Source organism: Haliaeetus albicilla, chromosome 3 (genome assembly GCF_947461875.1).
Source record: "Haliaeetus albicilla chromosome 3, bHalAlb1.1, whole genome shotgun sequence".
Classification (NCBI taxonomy): domain Eukaryota; kingdom Metazoa; phylum Chordata; class Aves; order Accipitriformes; family Accipitridae; genus Haliaeetus; species Haliaeetus albicilla.
This window is the reverse complement of record NC_091485.1, coordinates 33,747,668-33,763,169: the sequence shown is the minus strand read 5'-3', so window position 1 is coordinate 33,763,169 and position 15,502 is coordinate 33,747,668. Positions and strand designations below refer to the sequence as shown.

The window sequence follows — 15,502 nt, the reverse complement described above, 5'->3', positions numbered from 1 at the left end:
AATGATTACAGTGTGCTATATATAAATCTCCAGTAGTTTGTGCATCTAGAAGATTATCTGTTGTAGAATGTGGTAGCCTGCTTTCTATGTGAAATGAGTTGTTCAAGTGTTATATGAATTTCAATCTGACTTGTATTGATTACCTGTTGATTGAAAGTAGAATATAAAACTGCTTTGTTGACTAGTTGGGTTCCAAATGTCCTGCACCTGTCTTGCTGTGTAATGCCATAGGTTCAATAAGAAGAAAGATGTGTGAGTATTTGCGAGCAGCTCTGCTTAAGGAATGTTCTGATTGGTCTCTGACTTCAGAACATACTTTTATTTTCTTGTTATGAAATAGCTCGTGTTTTCTTACCTCATAAGACCTATTTTTGAAACAGTATTTTTGCTTTTTCAGGAGAGTAGGAAAGTTGTGGTGGTGTAATAGCATGTTAAGTATTTCAATTGCCTGTTCTTTTTATTTGGAGGGATTAGGTGACACTAGTGTCTGTATGATAGAAACACAATACATCAATCTTCATTATTCTTCTTGAAGATGTGTTTGAAAGGCCAGTATGCTGTTTTCAGTTTGAACAGATTGAAAACTGTATTTTAGAGGTAGGAAGCGGCATTGAAGAACTAATTAAAGGGAAGGTTTTACTTCTATCACGGATTAAAAAATCAGACCACTCTTAGCAAAGCTAAAATATAAATTCTGTGAAGAATGGCACTTCACTGAGATCCAATTTCTGAACTTTTGAGGTAGCTGCTCCTAAATTCCCAAACTTTGTTTTGATTTAGTGTTCAGGTTCTCTTTTGTAACTGACTTATCTGCCGCTTTTTTGCATGCTTGAATATGTTCATGCTACCTTCTGTAAAATACGCTCTTTTGTGTATTATGTGTATTGTACATAAGGCTGCAGCAATTTTTGCTCTTTATTATTTGAATGGTGGTGTTTTCCTGATATTGCAGGGGCTTTAAATGTCAGTGGTTTATCTCAAATTTTATTTCGGGTTTGTTGATGCCAAGTAGCTGTGCTGGTGTGTCAGAAGTGTGGATATTTGACCCTTATTTAGGGTAGTTGTGCCTAGGATAGACAGTTCATACTGACAAAATGGTGCTTTTATTTATACAGTTTTCCTTCCATCCTCCGGAGTGTGCATTTTTATTAAATTCAGATGAAGTGGAGATTCTTATGTAAGAATATATTGTGTAACTGCACCAACTCTTCTAATTTATTATGCTTATGCTATATTGCAAGTATTTTGCTAGTAAACTCAAGATGACTTGTCTATTGTAATTAAAAATACTCTTTACAAATACTTGTATTGTCTGCTGATTGAAGGAGACTTGATTCAAACTCAGTGAATGGTTCTTTAAACAAAAAATGAAAATATGACTCAAAATTCTCAGTTCTGTCTGAACGAAAAGAGGGGGTGTAATGTGTAAACTTTACTTATCTCTGAGACTTTCACATAACGTAACTATAAATTCAAAAAGCAAATGTAATGTAACAACAATTTCACATGCATGTTATGGCTGCAGACAGCACAACTAGGGTTCAATAAGGTAGAAGTACAGTTATGATGTCTCAGCAGTTGTGGGTTTTTTTTGTGAGGTTGTGTAGTTCTTCAGTTGGTAATATTCCATAAAGGGATTTATTAGTGCACTTTGTTAGCTCTTTTAAACTACCAAAGATTTATCCCAGAAAGGTAAAGAAGGGCAGTTGAATATTACTAAACACTTTCTTAAGGTAAAATGAAATTTAACATTCTTCAAACCCATCCTGCAGCTTTTCTCATTTCTCAATACATTGCTGTTGTTGTCTTTCTGATTGATACTAATAGAGATCTGAAGGGGATTTGTAACTATGTAACAAGCAAATAGAGTAGTAAGCTGATTTGCCAAAAATCTAGACATGATTTTTGAACATGTATTCATATGGAGGGTAGGGGTTATGTTGACTCTGCATGTTGCTGATGGTCCTTTACTTGTCTCTTTCAGATACCACTGAAAGAAAAGAATGTTGATAAATAGGAGGAGGTTCATAGGTGATGTGAATTATAAAGGAACTTAAAAATGAGAAATTAGAGAAATTCCATCTTTAGATCGTGAAAGTTCAAATGCTAAATTTATAAACATCCATATGAATAAGAAAAATTTGAAAAAAGTTTGGTAGTTGCTAATCATTTGAACAGTTTACCAAGATGGTGGTGGATTTCCTTATTACTGGAAAACTTTAATGTTACTCTAAAATACGGTTGCTTATGAATAGAAATTAATTAAGGAACAACCTGTGACTTTTATGTAGGCAACCAGACTAAATCACAAGGATCTTTACTTGTCTTACATTTCATTATTGTCAATATTTTACTTGCTTTTCTATCCCTAGTGTTTCCATTCCTGTGAAATAAATGCCATTTAATCAGTCTTACTTTCTGTGCTTTCATCCTTTCAAGTAGGTCTGGCCAAGTTACCTTGTACTATCCACATAAAAGAGGGAAAAAAAACTGGTGCCATTACGATGGTGTATCTGGGGAGAGGAGGGCAGGAAAAGTGGCCTCATGGTCTATATTTTGAGAAACTCTGTCCTCAATTCTGTCCGTAGTAATTGGCCATTTTTTAGTTACTTTAGCCTGTTCTTTGAGAGGATACTGGCATTTTTTTAATAGGGTACCATTTATAAGGAGTTATCTATTGGTAATTGATGATGGCATGGGCAGTTAGGGATGTGAATGATGCCTTCTGGAAATTCTCACATGTCTTCTTGGATGATGGTGCTGATGTTCAGTAGCCCCTGTTGTCATCGGCCTCTTTCCCACCTTTTTTGTAGTGTAACAGTTTATGGAGCTGTGTAGTGAACTGGAACATGGAACTAATTTGACCTAGCAGTAACTTGGGGAAGTGTGCTGTTTGTAACTTATTACAGCAAAGTAATCCAGTTTAGTCCATAGAAGTGTGGAAAGTTGCACCACTGAAAGTTGGTGCAGGGAGAGGACCAGAAGAAGAACTGACTGAGGAAAGGGATTCATAAGTCTGGTGCTCTTACTATAACCAGTGTTTATGTGATTGTGGTCTTGGTTAACCAGAGAGAGAGTGTTAGTGAAAGAAGTATTGGTGCCGACTTGTCTGAGTTTGATGTAAGAAATAAAGGAATTTTTCTTGGTTGTTTCTTGCGGAATTGTTTGCAAACACTAAGATTTTTACATGCTAATTATTTTTAAAGAGTATATGTCTACAGGGAGAACCTTCCCACCAGTATGGAGTCAGTCAGTAACTTGAATAAAACCACCTGAAGCTCCACATACCCAGGAGCACCATTCTTTGCAGAGTGAATGTATTAATCTCTGTAATTGGAGGGAGACTTGTAGTCTGCAGATGCTTTTGAAATGGCAAAATTACACATAACTGAAGGTTTTGTCAGCTTTTTTTTAACTTTGTCAAAAACCAAGTTGCAGACAGCTGTGGAAAGACTGTTTCCATCAATTAAAAACAAAAAAAAGAAAGAAAAAGGGTACTTCTGCAGGCTGTGGGCTCTTTCCTAGCAATAAGAATGTCAGAAACCCTTGGTTTGTTTTCTGAATTGTACCTGTTAACTGAGGCACAGAAATTTCACTTTCTGTCAGGTAAGAGATGTGGGGTTTTGAAAAATGGTAAAGCATTGTGGGTTTTTGTTGTTTTGTTTTTGTGGGGTGTTTTTGTTTGTTTGTTTGGGTTTTTTTTGTGTTTTTTTTTTTTGTTACTGTTGGAGGAGAAAGAAAAACTTTTGCCTGATATATTATAGGGGTAGTGTTTTGGTAGCTCCTCAAATCAATGAAAACAGCACTGTAAATAGATGCTAATCTTCAGATCTGAAGTTTGATAACTATGTACATATGGAGTCATGACACAATGCCTAATAATGTGCTTGTTGCCTCATAAACATGCTTGAAACTATTGCCTTCCTAGAGTTCACAATATAGGTTGTGTCTGAACTTGTAAGAAGCTGCATTGTTTTGGGCCACACCAATTTCAAAGCTACTCTTTAATGCATAATGTTTTCTTACCTGCCCAGATGCAGTTGCTTTTGATCTTCTGCTGTTCCATCGTTGATGTTGTTGAGCATCTGTGAAAGTATTTCTGCACCTGCTTTGCTTAATGAGGAGCTTCCATGCATTTGAGTTGCAGGAGCAACTCTGAATATGGTGGTCATACGTAACTCTTACGTATGAGTTGGTATGGTGTAAAATGATTCATCTTGGAGTGGAGAGGGAAGCCTCTTATACTATGAATTACTGTATACTGAATTACTGAGTTTTGAAATTCCTCTTTAGTGAATTGGGAAGTAGGGACTTAGGCATGCTTCCTGGTTGCTCTGCAGAATTGCAGCTTGGTTCTTGTGCTGTGCTGAGTGGAAAAGACTTGCTTTACTGACCAGCGGCTGAGTTCGAGAGCTGTTAACAACACAGCGACTGTTGGAGATGCTGTAATTAAGTAACCGCCTCTCTGCCTGATGCACATCTCAACAAAGTATAAATAGAGCTCCAGATGGCACCTTACAGATGTCAGGGATTGACAGCCTTTCTTTAAGACTACAGTGTGGCTTGAACATGAGGTTTATAGGCTTTGATATGAGGTGGTAATGGGATAGGATCTCCACCTGAAGTAACATGTGTCTCAGTGATTAGATGTGGTCTTCTGGTTAAATTATTTTGGAGGAGTGGGGGATGAAATTATTCTCTGCAGCTGGGTCAGGAGGAGCCCTACTATTTATTCATCACATAGCTTAGGATTTTTTTTTAAAGTTTTACTTCAGGTTTTTAAAGTGCCTTTTAAAGTATGTTTCCTTTCAACACTTTGTTATCCGGATAAGGGTATGCATTTGCATTGTGTTTTAGAAACTGTGCCATTTCTGTTGCTAAAAGCATTAGTAAAGAATGTGTGCCCTCATAATGAGGTCATTCTGTCTGTTCTTCTGGTGGGGTAGTAGTCTTCTGCAAAATTAAGATATTTCTGGTTAGATGCATTGGTTGCAGTATTGAAGAAAGCTCCTTGAAGTCTGCTTTTAGAGAGCTTTTGTTTCCTTAAATTCAGCTTCAGTCTCTATGTTCATTTTCCTTTGATGCTAGGATTTATGTGCTATAAAATCCTTTGCTTGTGAGGTGTGCAAGTTGGAGCAAGAGAGCATTTTTTGAGACAGGCACCTGAAAAAGCAAGGGAAGTAGAGGTAGAAGACAGGTTTGTAGAAGAAAACAAAATAAATTGGAAGGAACATTCTGTGTTAGTCTTGTACCATTGTCTATTGTAGAGTTGCCTAAGTCAAAGTGAAACAGGAAATACTGCTCTAAACGGAGAGGAGAGAAAGGTGAAATCACAGGAATTGCAGCTTCTCAGTGGCAAACCTTAAGATTTGCTGTATGGAAATGAAGCACAGCTTTATAAGATGTTAATGCACCCCAAAGTCGGCGCTCCATCTCCAGAGGTAATAAAGGTATATTTACCTTGAGGGGAGCTGTTCTCCAGATAAGATACTCAGTGAATGAGGAATAGCACTTGAGTCTTTTAAGCATGTGACAGACTTGTCAGCCTTTGCTTTGGATGAATTGCCCTTCGGACAGGCAGGAATTCTGCAGTGATGTGCTGTGAGACACCTGACCCTTGTGATCAGGGGTAACATTTATGATTTATATTGGAGGCACTGTTACCTGTAGTATAGCCTCAGCTAGTCTGTAGTAAGAGAAGAGAAACTTCCTTTGTTAGCAGCATACAGATGATGTTCATACAGAGCCATGTGAATGTCTAATAATTAGCAATGTGGGATTGCAGGCATTTGAGTGAACAGTGAGAGTCTTGCCTTGCTTAGGTAGTTAAGCTAGTTCTATCTGTCTGCTTTCAGAGTTGAGCCCCTTCCAACCTGGAGATATACATAGTGGGGAGAGAGTTTGGGCCTCTTGGTCCTCTATGACCTGGGAGATGAAGCATTGGTAAGTATGGCACTTAGCGTACAGATGTGAAGCAGTACTTCTCTAGGCACAAAAAGCAAGGTACCTTATACTGCTGGTGTGTTGCTGTTGTAGACGATGGAATTTTAAACCACTGGGTTATAAGGAAATCCATGACTTTGGCATAGATCAGTTTAAATTCCAGGGAGTTAAAGAAAAATGTATTAATATCTTCATTTGCTTGAGTTTAGTTTGTAATCCAGTTTTTAAAGGAGGCATGGGAAATGAGATGTCAGAAACATGTGCATGAAGTTAAATATTGGGATATTGTAGAGGAAACTTAATGACTTTGAAGTGAAGTTGATAATGCCCCTTTAAACCCAAACAGCGTAAGTGTTGATTTCTGTCTTTGTCCTACCCTGAATGCTATATTTCAGTGTGAAGTTGGAAGGAATTGTGCCATGAAGCAATGGAACAGTCAGAACTGGATAATGGAGCAGGGATTCTGCACTTAATGGTAGAAAAGGATGGTTAATGTAGCCATAGGATTATTTGTGGAGTGCTGTGAAACCCGTGATCCTGTACTGTAATTACAAAAAGGAAAGGTCTGTAAACAGGCATTCATTTCCTTTTACAGTTGTAACAATGAGCATGTTCTGAACTAAATAAGATACATTTCAGAACTTCTGAACAACATGCATTGAAAGTATTGATCAGCATAGACTTCAAAAGTATTCAGTTGTTGAAGAGTTTATATTGGACAGGAAAAGCTTGCGATATTTTCATGAAGTGAAGCAGATGTAGTAATTGCATTGCAATGTAAACACAATGTAAAGCAGTGAAACAAATGTTATAACCAGCATAACATATTCATGGCTGCTTTTGGTATTTTGTTAGCTAATGTAACAAAATATACGTCTTCTGAATTAATTCTGGAAGCTTTCTCTACTTTGTGCTATTCTTACTATAATTTTTGTAATCTCATTCTTTTTTTTATATTCATGTCTACCATCTTCTGTCTGCTCTGGCAGCTGCTACAGGAGTTTCCTTTTCAGCTGTTTTTCAATGGTGTTACTGATAATTCATGGTGTTGATCATACAAGCTTCCATCCTATAATTTGAAGGATCTAGTTTATATGGTAGCACGGATCTAATGTAATGCTAAAAAAGCCTGAAATTCTCTTAATGGCCTCTTGAGGTAATACAAACAGAAGAATAATAAAATGTATGTGTTTATGGATATATTCTGTTGAAGCTTGATGGTGCCTGACTTCACTCCAAGCTTATGTTAAAAACTTGTCTTACTGCTGACTCACAATATTCTTGAATATTGGCAACAAACTTAAAGGCTAATTTGTGATATGTAGCTGACCTTGCTTGTAATAGTCTGCTGTAACCAGACCTTTGAAAGAAGAGACTTAGGCAACTGTGACTGGTTTTCATGCATCTCCCCCTTTAATACTGGACTTTGTGGCCGGATTCAGCCAGATGTTGTCTGGAGATGCAAGATTAGGGAGAGCTCTCAAAATTCAGTTTCTTCCAGTACTGTGAAAACAGGCAGCTGGAGAGAGGCACTTGACATAATTCCTGCTAAAGGGAGGGCTGCAGCCTGCCTTTATTGGGCATCAGTGAATCTGCAGGAGAGCTTGATGTTAAAGGCACGTATTCTCTGAAACCTTTCACGTGTTCCTGGAAGTTGCTGGAAGTACTCACTGAAATTTGTGGGAACTTTGAGAGTGGATGAATTCAACTTTCTTTTTTTTTCTTCTTTTTATTTAAAGAGTAACCTAACACAAATTTGTCCTGCCTGTCTAGGTGGATTTGTGTTCCCCCAGGATTGTTTGTTGAAATGTTGGGTGGAAGAAACAACACTTGTTTTTTGACTTCTTAATGGTTGCAAAGGAATTAGAAGAATAGGGGTTATAGTGTTGCAGTCCTATTTTGTGGCAGAAGTGTTTCAGTAGTTTCTTGCTGTTTGTGTTAATGTGCATTACTTTGATGTAAAGCAAGTATTCATAAATTTATTTTGCTTGAGTGCAACTACTGATTGCTGATAGCTAATCTGGAAGAGGATACTTCAGTTACTGTTTTTCCAATGGTGGTACTTAAACACATTGCTTTTTTCCCTTTTATTGCACCTTTGCTTCTGACAGGGTGATGTGTGCATTTTGCATAGGAGTAAAGACGGAGTGGACAGGAGGGAGGAAGATAATAGCTCAAGTAACAGCCAAAGTGTTCCATGCACATAAAATATGTGTAATAGTTGTGTAATTTTTTCATTTGTCGTAAGGTTTTCAAATTTGGGATGAAGTGTTTTTGATTTACCGTTAATAGCATGAGTTGTATAAAATGACTTACACGTCCTAATGGTTTTCAGGCTTCGGCAAACCTATTTTTAGTAATGGATTATCACCCTTTATAGTGCCTGATCATCTTCTCAGAAAGCTTGCTAGGGCATTAACATGATAGAAATAATGTTTGTTTGCAGTTTGGGGTTTGATTATACACTTGTCTGACTACCCTGAGCCCAACTGCTCATCACTGCCTTCCTTGCCAAGGACTCCTTTTCCTTTGGCACTAAAATGAACTAGGGTAGCCTAAAAAGACCACCTTTGATCTGGTTAATTTTGATTGTTGTGGCCAGTTGACCCTGGCTGGATGCCAGGTGCCCACCAAAGCTGCTCTGTCACTCCCCCTCCTCAGCTGGACAAGGGAGAGAAAATAGAACAAAGGGCTCGTGGGTCGAGATAAGGACAAGGAGAGATCGCTCAACCAATTACTGTCACGGGCAAAACAGACTCGACTTGGGGAAAATTAACTTAATTTATTGCCAATCAACCAGAGTAGGGTAATGAGAAATAAGACCAAATCTCAAAACACCTTCTCTCCACCCCTCCCTTCTTCCCAGGCACAACTTCACTCCCGGATTCTCTACCTCCTCCCCCCTCAGTGGCACAGGGGGACAGGGAATGGGTGTTGCGGTCAGTTCATCACACGTTGTCTCTGCTGCTCCTTCCTCCTCAGGGGCAGGACTCCTCACACTCTTCCCCTGCTCCAGCGTGGGGTCCTTCCCACGGGAGACAGTCCTCCACAAACTTCTCCAATGTGGGTCCTTCCCACGGGCTGCAGTTCTTCACGAACTGCTCCAGTGTGGGTCCCTTTCCACGGTGTGCAGTCCTTCAGGAGCACACTGCTCCAGCGTGGGTCCCCCATGGGGTCACAAGTCCTACCAGAAAACCTGCTCCAGCGTGGGCTCCTCTCTCCACAGATCCGCAGGTCCTGCCAGGAGCCTGCTCCAGCATGGGCTTCCCATGGGGTCACAGCCTCCTTCGGGCATCCACCTGCTCCACCATGGGGTCCTCCCTGGGCTGCAGGTGGATATCTGCTCCCCCGTGGACCTCTCTGGGCTGCAGGGGGATAGCCTGCCTCACCAGGGTCTTCCCCACGGGCTGCAGGGGAATCTCTGCTCGGGCGCCTGGAGCATCTCCTCCCCTCCTTCTTCACTGACCTTGGGGTCTGCAGGGTTGTTTCTTTCACATATTCTCACTCCTCTCTCCGGCTGCAGTTTCTGTGCCCCAGCAACTTTTTTTTTTCCATTCTTAAATCTGTATCCCAGAGGCACCACCACCGTTGCTGATGGGCTCAGCCTTGGCCAGCGGCGGGTCCTTCTTGGAGCTGGCTGGCATTGGCTCTGTTGGATAATGGGGGAAGCTTCTAGCAGCTCCTCACGGAAGCCACCCCTGTAACCCACCCCGCTACCAAAGTCTTGCCACACAAACCCAATACAAGTTTAAACGGCAGATGTTGGAGAGGAAGCCCCTGGCAAGGAGGCCAGTGACAAGCAGCTGGGAATGGTGACCTCTTCAGTTTATTAAAAAAAAAAAATAAAAATAAAAAAATCTAACAAACATTTTGAAAGTAGGTGAATGGCTTAATAAACAAGGTTACCTTGTTTCATGTAAGGAAGATGATGCTGATTCCTGAAGGAACCTGTTGGATACAGCTGCAGGATAAGACTGTTCATTCAACATCAGTAGCATGTGTGCCTTTTTACACTGGATTTTCTTTGATAAATTGCATTTTGTTAAGACTTTCTTTATTGCTCTTAGCGTCATCGTATCAGCATTCTGCACCAGTTCTGAAAAATACTTTCAGTTAATGGAAATACAAGCACTTCTTTTTAGTGAACTAAGTTTACCTCCTTGTAAATACTAAAGAATATCACTAACGGTTATTTTAAACCAAACTTGTGGGCAAAAATATTCTGGTATGTAGCAGTTTTGAGCAGACTTGTAACTGGATAGCATTGTTAATTAAAAAAAAAATACTACCACATAATTATTCTTTCTGGCATTGACATACACGGATTTCTGGGCTAGATGCAATGATGACCATAAAATCCTGACATTTTAATAATACCTGTAACTGTATTCTGTATCTTTTCTTTGCAGATCTTCTCTGGCTTTGAACAGCCATGCTACTCTGTTGCCGAAAATCAAGTAAAGTGAATGTGTGCGTTTATTGTCCTCTTGAATTTGAAGAAGGTGGTAGCTTTGTATAGTGCCTGAAGGTAATTCTTTCTTTGCTTGAAGTTAAAAAGTTCGAGACTGCTGATGCATGCATGGCAGATGCTATCATAAATATTTTTGATCTTGATAATGTGTTTTCTTTCTGTGTTTTAAGTAGCTTTATTGTTAAGGTATGGAGAGGTAAATATTTGATTAAAATTTCACTTTATGTACATAAAGTTTCCAGACAGATTCTCTCTTAAATATTACTTCAGCTTGGAAAGTAATGTTTATATGAAAACTAGATACTATACAAGCCTTTCCACCTAAGCAGAGTAAAAGAGCTTGCTTTTTTTTTTTTTGGGTGGGTGCTCCATGGTGCTTGCTTTAAGCATTGTATTTAACATTTGTTTCTAATTCTACCTGTACCACAGTCACAAATACACCCTTTGTAAAAAGAAGTCTCTCTGTACGCATAAGACTGATTAATTCTGAAACCTAGGCGAAAGAATTTAGTAATAAATTTTTGCTAGCTTGTTCTTGGTGTTCAGCAGTTTTTGTCTATCTAATAACTTTGTTTATAGAATATATTCTTCTTTTTGCAATATAAATTGGAACTGGTGCCATTGAGTACAGTAGAGTTCAAGTGCAAGGACAACAAAGCTCAATTCAGATCAAATTATTTAACTGGGGCTTTTTTATTTGATATGGTTCTGTTTCTGAAGCCTTGTTGTGAAAATGCATGTTGACTAGTTTATGTATGATAAGTAGTGCTTGAAAAGTGTGTGGAAAGCCACCCTCCTGAAATAAAGCTCTTTTGACTTTTTGGAATTATTATTCTGGTAAAACCTCTCCCCCCTCCCCATTTTAATGTGTTTTTGTTATTTTTCTCGATGGTTTGTCAATTTTGCTCTGTGTGGGCAAAGAGATAAATGCAAATTCAGACTAATTTTGGAATAATACAATTAGCTGTATAGACCATGTGTGTGTCTCCTGTTCATATTGCAGAGAAAGAGGGACTTCTTATATTTCCTGTGAAGTAATTTAATCCAAAAAGTCATTTTTATAATGATATAAGAAAATTGCTTAGTGGCTGAAACTTTTACAGCTTAACTTTGCATAAGTCCTTTCCCATCAAAAAAATGTCAGGTCATTAGTGACAGCAGTGCTAGTTGTACTTCTATAGTAGCTTTGTTAGTGTGGAGGAAATTATTCATAAACTTCTGAGCTCCTGTGGAGGAGAAGAGAAAAAGTCTCAGAAGTACGGAATATTTCAGTGGTAAAATCTCAGATTAAATCTCAATGTTTTACAAAGTAGTTCAATGTTTCTCATCTGTTATGTACACTGGAAAAACGTGCTTATAGTCACTCATGCAGATGCTTGTAGGGCATAGGACTGAAAATGCATCCAACGTGTTGGACTGCACTTTCATTTTTGATTACTCCATATTTGCTATTAGTGATGAAGAAAGTAGCTACAGATTTATCTAGTGCTGAAAACAGTGGAAAACATTTTTTTAAAACTATTACTTAATTATGGAGAGATACAAAAAGAAAATCTACAAAATCTTAGCTATTTTTTATTTTTATTTTTTGCTAATGCTTCTGTATGTCTCGAGTGCAAAAAACTATGGATAGGGATAGTAGTGAGCAGATAGACTTTGTAGCTGTAAGTTGAAGAATGAATACTTCCAGCATAGATCTGGTGCTGTTTGTAAAATCTAGAAAAGATATCTGGAAATAACTGTATCTGGGGCTTTAAAAATGCATTTCACAATTGAGAAAAGCCAGGTAATGATCTGAGATGGTAGCCTCTGCAACTGAAAGTTGTGGGTTGGATTTTTTTTTTTTTTTTGGTTTGGTTGTTTTTGTTTTTTAATTCTCCTCAGTGTATATTTTTGTGTGTTCTCCTAACCGTCTGCATATGTGGAGGCTTACCTTACCCATGTTTCTGGTCAGAGGAGCATCTGTGTTTGGAAATGAATAAAGAACTGTGGAATATGAGATTGATGTATTCACCCACTATATATCTAAAAGTATTTTTTCAAAAGCATATACGTGTTGTCTTTGTAACTCGTATGTGAAACTAACACTTGAATTCTTTTTCAGTTTCTAAATGATTTTAGCAGTGGAAGTTATAAACTTCAGAGACATAAAGAAATCATCATGAAGCTATATGTATTTCTGGTCAACACTGGAACTACCCTTACCTTTGATACGGAACTTGCTGTACAAAAGTAAGAAAGTAAATTAATTGTTTTGGTTTTTTGGTTTGGCTTTTTTCTAAGTTTAAAAAAAAAAAAAAGAGTATATATACTTTTTGTATACTGAGTTCTGGAGACATGATACTCAGTTGTTTTTTAGTATGTCCATGTAGTTATCTTATAGGTTTTCATTTATTTCAGTGAATTTGGGTTGGGTTTTTTTTGATTAGCGTTTTCAATGGCTTGCAGGTGATTGTGTGTGTTTGAGGTCCCATGAAAGAGTGGTGAGGTTATCTACTTTCTGGGGCTGTGACAGAGGATGACCTGCTCTTAGCCGAGTCTGGTGTTATGTTTGGTGTTTTTTTGAAAAACTGTCAGAATGACTTCTGATATTCTGTGACCTTTTATTGGAAGGTGTTTTTATTTAGGATTCCTGTGTAAAAGGTTTATTTTTTACTGACTGGCATCATAGAAGAAATTCTGCAGATTGCTCTTTTTCCTGTCAGTATATACTTATCTTGAAGAAAATATGCACTCGGTAATATTGTTAGATTGGATGCTAAAGAACTGGCATATAGGTTTTTGTCTCGTGTCCAGGATGGGACTGGTTGGTTCTGTTCTATGTTGTAAGGTTCCAAAATGTTTTACAGCAGTTTATATGTAAAACATGAACTTCTGAATGCCCAACTGCCTGAAACATGAGCAGTGTTACAGAATCATAGTTAAGTCCCAACAAACTTGCTACTTGTATTTTTTCACTGTACATTAAAAGCATCTTGCAAATGTAAAGATACTTTTAGACCGGTCTAGATATACTGGATGTATTGTATCCTTTATCTTTCTTCTCATGTGGGACTCTGATCTAATAAGTAAATCGTATATAATATCATGATAGCCCATACATCTTGGAGCTAGTAAGAGCCAAGCTTACCTACCTTCAGTCTTTATATTCTATCAGTGATGAATGAGCTGCAAGTAATTGTGTTTGAAAGACTTCTACCATGGATTTTGTGCTCAAATCCGTTGTTTCCTTTCTCCTGAATTCCTGTTTGTAATTTTCATGACTCAACAAGTGAATTTGGATTTTGAAACTTGTTTGGGGTTGAAGGGCCCCAAGACTGTCTACACTGATTGTTTTTTGTATGCTCTTCTGCAAAGCCTACTGACACTCAGGGTATCATTGAGCATGAAGTAGTGTTCCATCTCAGCCATTCTGGATCTACCAGGTCATTTGCAGATGTGTCAGTACCCCTGTATGCTGTCTGGTACGTTGAGACATTCTGTTCCCAAATCATGGTGAGTGAGGTACAGCATCTGAGCTGCCAGACCAGGCACCTAATAGTCTGGCATGGGCTGATATTTTGCTCAGTTGGATAGTTCTTTGAGAAAGAAGCTTTCCAACATCTGAACTGCACAAAATCCAAGACTCTTCAGTTGAACAGTTTAACTTCTTATTCTGTATATCTAGACTTGCTCTTTTTAGCAAGACTAACTTTCTTGGGTTCTTTGCCTGTCTCCTTGTACATGGATAGGCCAAGCTATCTTCCCAAAGACCATGGATATGGTAGGTGAATGCTCTCTGTAACGCAGCTAGCAAGTACAAGCTTGTGCTCATGAGATATTTGTAGTGAATTCATGACATTGTATTGAATCAGGGTTATTTTAGATAACTGATCTTTATTTTTCAAGTACCATATAGCCAGTAACATTGTTATGTTTCCTGCCAGTTATATCAAAACCATTGATGCTTGTTGATTATTCACTGAATACTCTGAAGCTTTTTAATATCTTTGCACAGGTACTACTCCAGTGTGTTATAGTTTGGATCAGTTACTGTATTATATTAGTAAATTCTTGTTTAGTTTCCTCTTTGCCTGTGTCTTCAAGACAAAGTCTAGAACTGTCTAAAATAAGCGGTAATGTGAAGATGTCATCACCCAGAATTAAATGTACAAGGATGGTGAATGAAAACAAGGATGGTTTATTGATCTAATTTCTGCATTAAAAGTGTCTGTAATGTTTATATGAATTTGTTACATATATATATGGATTGTTTAATTTTCTGTTGTTGTTAATTGCTGTAGTGCACTTCATGTACAGTAAATCAGAGTTGATTAGGTGAAATTGTGCTTACATTATGCATAATGAAGTGCTAATATTCTTGTCTTCGAGGGTTTCAGTCAGCTGTTTGTTCATAAAGTATATATTCAAAGAACATAATATGACTTTTGTAGTTATTATCCTAAATGCCTGATATGACTTAATCCAGAATTTCAACGTGCTATCGGATCTTCTTGGAAAAAGATTGCTGATGACTTCCCAGTAATGCAGAGGCTGTCTTCTAATAAGCTATCAGCTAAAAGCTGGATATCCAGAATGCAACACATTACAGCACTTACAGAACTTACAAATATGTCATTGTGCAGAATAAGAAGTAATAATTCTTTAAAAAAAGTTCTGCTTTGACACAGACAAGTCACTTGTCTCTATTACAGGAATATGTAAAATTAGAGACACAAGTATGCTGATAAGAGTCATCTTCTCTTCCCATTTTTTTCCAGTGTGGCTGATCTGAAACATGCAATTCAAACAAAGTATAAGATTGCCATTCAGCACCAAGTACTGGTTGTCAATGGAGGAGAGTGTATGGCACCAGACAGAAGAGTATGTAGTTACAGTGCTGGAACAGTAAGTGCATACTGCATTCTTTGCCTAAACTGTCATTTATAGGGGAAGAAAAAGACTTTTTACTAAGGGATTTTTAAGTATTTTTTTGTAATGTACTGTTTGCTGGATTTCTTTGCTTTGAGAAACAGATGGTTATATATTAGCTTATACATGTAGATTTTAACATGTTCTTGACACGTTACCTGCATGATGAAATAATTG

At 37.9% G+C, this 15,502-nt stretch overlaps 1 protein-coding gene across 4 annotated transcripts in view; it reads left to right on the top strand.

The window, feature by feature from the left end:
• Window positions 1-15,502, top strand: part of RB1CC1 (RB1 inducible coiled-coil 1) — an 82,190-nt gene that overhangs the window by 3,700 nt on the left and 62,988 nt on the right. For 3 of the 4 annotated variants that reach the window (XM_069779330.1, XM_069779331.1, XM_069779328.1), the window contains exons 2-4: window positions 10,353-10,471; window positions 12,519-12,646; window positions 15,175-15,301. In XM_069779330.1, the coding sequence (XP_069635431.1) occupies window positions 12,576-12,646; window positions 15,175-15,301 (198 nt within the window). In that variant the 5' untranslated portion in view covers window positions 10,353-10,471; window positions 12,519-12,575. Of the gene's footprint in view, window positions 1-5,855; window positions 5,944-10,352; window positions 10,472-12,518; window positions 12,647-15,174; window positions 15,302-15,502 lie in introns of all 4 variants that reach the window. The other variant, XM_069779329.1, reaches the window with a different exon arrangement.